At 46.8% G+C, this 5,172-nt stretch overlaps 1 protein-coding gene across 1 annotated transcript in view; it reads left to right on the forward strand.

Annotated features, from left to right (window-relative positions):
- The first annotated feature begins 418 nt into the window (after positions 1-418).
- Positions 419-5,172, forward strand: part of Ptgdr (prostaglandin D2 receptor) — a 7,536-nt gene continuing 2,782 nt past the window's right edge. The window contains exon 1 of the mRNA XM_055612447.1: positions 419-1,261. Within this exon, the coding sequence (XP_055468422.1) occupies positions 422-1,261 (840 nt within the window). The 5' untranslated portion in view covers positions 419-421. The remainder of the gene's footprint in view (positions 1,262-5,172) is intronic.

Raw genomic sequence — 5,172 nt, forward strand, 5'->3', positions numbered from 1 at the left:
TAGTTTGTGAAAAATGGACCATGGCCCTTTCTCAGCCCCCAGGCTTGGTTCATCTGCAGAGGTGGGCCACCAGCAGCACCAGGGTTTCCCATGGGCTCCTAGTCAGTTCCTTCTCCAAATCTGCAGTTCTCTTGCTTCCTCTGAAGGAGCGGCTTCGGGTACTCAGATTCTGTGGTACTTGTCCCTCTCCTTCCAACTTAGGGTCTGTCTCACGCTGTGCACCAGGGCAGAGCTCTTAACAGAGCTGCTTCTAGCTCTGCAGCGCCAGATACTCACGGCCAGGCGGCGTCCCGCCCTCCCGAGGGGTGTGACTAGGAGCTAGGAGGAGAGCTTTCTCAACCTTGCTACCTCTGTGTCCCAGCAGCGCCAGGAGCGGCCCCGGGCTTCTTCACATCTGGCGCGGCCGGACGCAGCAGGGGCCATGAACGAGTCCTATCGCTGCCACGCATTCACATGGGTGGAAATGGGCTCCTCGCCGACGATGGGCGGTGTGCTCTTCGGCGCCGGGCTGCTGGGCAACCTGCTGGCGCTCGTGCTGCTGGCACGCTCGGGGCTGGGGTCCGGCCGGCAGAGGCCACTGCGCCCGCCCTCAGTCTTCTACGTGCTCGTGTGTGGCTTGACTGTCACCGACTTGCTGGGCAAGTGCCTGATCAGCCCGGTGGTCCTGGCTGCCTACGCGCAAAACCGGAGCCTACAGGAACTGCTGCCGTTCCCGGGCAATCAGTTATGTCAAGGCTTCGCCTTCATCATGTCCTTCTTTGGGCTAGCCTCGACGTTACAGCTGCTGGCTATGGCTCTGGAGTGCTGGCTGTCTCTGGGACACCCGTTCTTCTACCAAAGGCACATCACCCTGCGCCGGGGAGCGCTGGTGGCGCCGGTCGTGGGCGCCTTCTGCTTGGCTCTCTGCTCGCTCCCCTTCGCCGGCTTTGGGAAGTTCGTGCAGTACTGTCCTGGCACCTGGTGCTTCATCCAGATGGTCCACAAGAAGCGCTCGCTTTCGGTAGTTGGCTTCTCTGTGCTCTACGCCAGCCTCATGGCGCTGCTGGTCCTCGCGACCGTGCTGTGCAACCTAGGTGCCATGCACAACCTCTACACCATGCACCGGCGCCTGAGGCACTACCCTCGCTGCTGCCCCAGGGACCGCGCCCAGCCGGCCTCCGGTTATAGGCACGGGTCCCTGCATCCCCTGGAGGAGCTGGACCACCTCGTGCTGCTGGCTCTCATGACCGTGCTCTTCACCATGTGTTCCCTGCCTTTAATTGTGAGTTGCTGGGCACCAAAATTCGGAAAACTGGGGCACCTCAGGCCGACCTGTGGGAAAGGGGAGGGGGGCTGGAGGGATGTTGCTCTCGTGCTAGGAGCTGGGGGGGGGGTGATTCTGTGCTCAACACCCCAGGAGTGTAGATTCCTTCCACAGCCCTAAGGTGTAGCCCCATTTGTGGAAGAGGGAATGTCAGACAAATGTCTCCTGAACTCAGCAAAAATTTTCCAAGAGGCAGACAACCCTCCTGAGCAGAAGCTCAGGTTCCCGAAGTCTCTTGTCATCTGTGTGTGGAGGACCTTAGTCCTCTTCTCTCCCATCCCTTAACCCCCCACCCCCGCACTGGCTATGTAGTATTTTATTTTGTCAGATATGCCCTTTAGTTTAGTGATACTGGAAACAGTTGTCCAGGAGTTCCTCTCGAAGAAAAAGGGCTAGTTCATCCCTAGCGGCTTACAGAGGTGAGTGATAAACACAGATCACAGATTTAGTTCTAAAAACTTGGTTTGTGGCTGCTGCTGCTGGGGACGGGAGAGAAGTGGGGTGTTGGCAGCAGAGGCTCAGAGGTTTCAGGTGCCAGTTGTTTCCTTACCTGTCCTGATGGGTTTTGTTTCTGTCTTGGCCAATGAGATGGTAAAGAATTCCATTAACTGGGTCTCCAATGTACAAGGAAATGGTGGGCAGAGAAGGAATGATGAAGAAACTGCTGCTTTGGGTATCAGGTTTGAACAAATACCCTGCATCAGCAGCCCCGTAATCGCAGCCACAAGCCAATTCTGCCCTTCTTGCTGTTCTTGATACAACCCAGGATTAAGAATAATTTTATAAATGAATATTGTAATCAGTTTGATGATAGACACCAAAAACTTGGAGCTCCAAATAAGCTAAACGCTATTCAAATTATTTAAAAGAATTAAATTCAGCTGGGATTAAATGTAGCACATGCCTTTAATCCCAGCACTCTGGAGGCAGAGGCAGGTGGATCTCTGTGAGTTTGAGGCTAGCCTAGTCTACACAGTGAATTCCAGGACAGCCAGGACTACACAGAGAAACCCTGTCTCAAAATATATATATATATATTATATATATATATTATATATATATATATAATAAATTCTTTTTATTGGGTATTTACTTAAAAAGGTATACCCATTTATTGTTATTGCATCTTTAATTTCATCAATAAAAGTTGTGGGATGGGCTAGAGACATGGCTCAGAAGCTATCATTAGCTGCTCTTCCAGAGGACCAAGGTAGGTTTCCCAGCACTCAGATGACAGCTCACCATCATCTGTAACTCCAGTTTTAGGGATCTGACTCCCTCTTCTGGCTCCACAGGAACTGGGCACACAAAGGGTACACAGACAAGCATGCAGACAAAACACCCACAGACATAAAATAATAAATAAAGATTGTGGGGATATGTTTTCTATCTGATTATGTTAGTATCTACGGAACATTCATTATTTGATGCCTTGGCCTATAAGACCTGAAGCATTTATTCTCTAACCCTTTGCAAAAAATAGCTCCAGACTAGTTGGAGTATACTTACTCTGTGACAAAAGCAAATAATAGCTATGAAAATTCATGAAAGTGTTGAGCAGCATTTGGGTGCTTTAATGAGAATAACTAAAAACAAAACAAAACAAAACAGTGTAAAAAACAATGAAAAGAACACAGTCTTTGGACACATCTCTAAGGGGAGCTGTGTCACCTATGGAACTGTGAGAATTAAAGGAACTAATATATTTGAAAGTTATTTTATAAAACAATTTGTAAAGTTGGGGATAATTGTAACCCAGACAGAATTGCTCTCAGGAGCCATTAGCCAACAGCAGTGATTGTTGGTCTGGATCAAGTTTCAGCACTCACTAGCTGTGGTAGTGGCTTATTTGCTGGCTGACATCATCTGTTGAGGGATAACTGTACTAGTCCTATAGGATTAACAAAGGTTTAAAACACACACACACACTGAGCTTTCCTTGCTCTGCATATGACATAAGTCCATGTGTATGTGTGCGCACATGTGTATGAGCACGGGCTGTGCATTTCATGGTGCACATGTCGAGACCAGGTGGCAACCTCAGATGCTGATCCTCACCTGCCATTTTGATTGGCACGTGGTCTCTTTGTTGGTGTGCCAGACTAACTGGCCATCAGCCTCCTATGTTGCCATAGTTGTGTTGCTGTGATAAAACACCATGGCCAAAAGGGAGGAAAGGATTTACTTCAGCTTGTAGTTCCACATCACAGTCTACTGAAGAAAGTCAGGGCCTCAAGGCAGGAACCTAGAGATAGGCACTGAAGCAGAGACCATGGAGGATTGCTGCTTACTGGCTTGCACCCTGTGGCTTGCTCAACCTGCTTTCTTATACATCTCAGAATCACTTGCCCAGGGCTGGCACCACCCACAACGGGCTGTGCCCTTCCCTTCCCCATCCATCACTAATTAAGAAATACTCCACAGGTTTGCCTACAGCATTTTCTCAATTGAGGTTCCTTTTTCACAGATGACTATGGTTCAATGGTTCTCAACCTGTGGGTCATGACCCCATTGGGGGATCACATATGATATCCTCCATATCAGATATTTACATTATGATTCACAACAGTAGCAGAATTACAGTAATGAAATAATTCTATGGTTGAGGATCAGCACAACATGAGAAACTATATTAAAGGGTGGCAGTATCAGGAAGGTTGAGAACCACTATTCTAGCTTCAGTCTGGTTAACAAAAAAACCCAACCAGGACACCATAGGAGCACTTGGATTACAGGTGTGCCTCACCATTATTAGCTTTACACTCTGGAGAGTTGAACTAGGATCCCTAAGCTTTCATAGCAGGAGTTTTACCCAGTGAGCCATTTTGCCAGCCCACACTGAGCATTCTTGAGCAGAATATCCAATATGATTCACAATCTAAACATCTTTTGAACATTAACATCCTGTTACAAGTGGGAAATTCCACAACTGGAATGAAAACAGTGTGCCTGTGTCAAAATGTCTAAAACGACGCCTTCAGATCATAGGTGTATAAGACGGAGATCTCATTAAAATGTAAAATGGTGGCTGTTATACTTGGAGGGTTCTGTTTTACAACAGTGTCTTGTTCGTATGCACATATTCCACATTCTGGAGAAAAACAAAAACTTTTCTAGTTTCAAACAATTTGGAATAGGTGTGTGTGTATGTGTGTGTGTGTGTGTGTGTGTGTGTGTGTGTGTGTGTGTTACAGAACAGGGTGCCTAGCCTTACTAATTAACATCAGTATTGTGGCTCTCATTTATTACTATTGCCTAGTGACTATAGCAGATTTTCAGGAAATATGATCTCAGAAGACAGCATGCTCATCTAAGGCAGAAGTTTGAGAAATTTTTATAAGGACCTCTGTTTTGTTGGTTGGTTGGTTGGTTTTGTTTTGCTTTTGGTGGTTTTGTTTTGTTTTGTTTTGTTTTGTTTTGTTTTTTGAAGACAGGGTTTCTCTGTGTTTGCCCTGGCTGTCATGGAACTTACTACATAGACCTTGGCTGGCCTTGAATTCAGAGATCCATCTGCCTCTATCTCCCAAGACCTCTTAATACACTTAAAATTATTAAGGACCCATACAACTTGTATTTAAATGCATAGCATCCGAGACTGAATCTGTTATTCCATATAATAACCCTAAGAAGCTCATAAAATGTAGTTGTAGGGCATTGGGAGTGGCGATGCAAATGTGAGAACCTGAGTTTGAATCCCCAACTCCCATGTAAAAAGTCACCAAGTTGGCCAAAGAAACATTTTCTCAATGACTCCTAAACTAACCTGAGGACACTCTTTCAAATGAATGCTCTTTTTGTTTTTTAGAACATTTGTATTTCTAGGTGTGTGTGTGTGTGTGTGTGTGTGTGTGTGTGTGTGTGTGTGTGTG

Source organism: Psammomys obesus, unplaced genomic scaffold (assembly GCF_907164565.1).
Source record: "Psammomys obesus unplaced genomic scaffold, mPsaObe1.curated_primary_1811, whole genome shotgun sequence".
Taxonomy (NCBI): domain Eukaryota; kingdom Metazoa; phylum Chordata; class Mammalia; order Rodentia; family Muridae; genus Psammomys; species Psammomys obesus.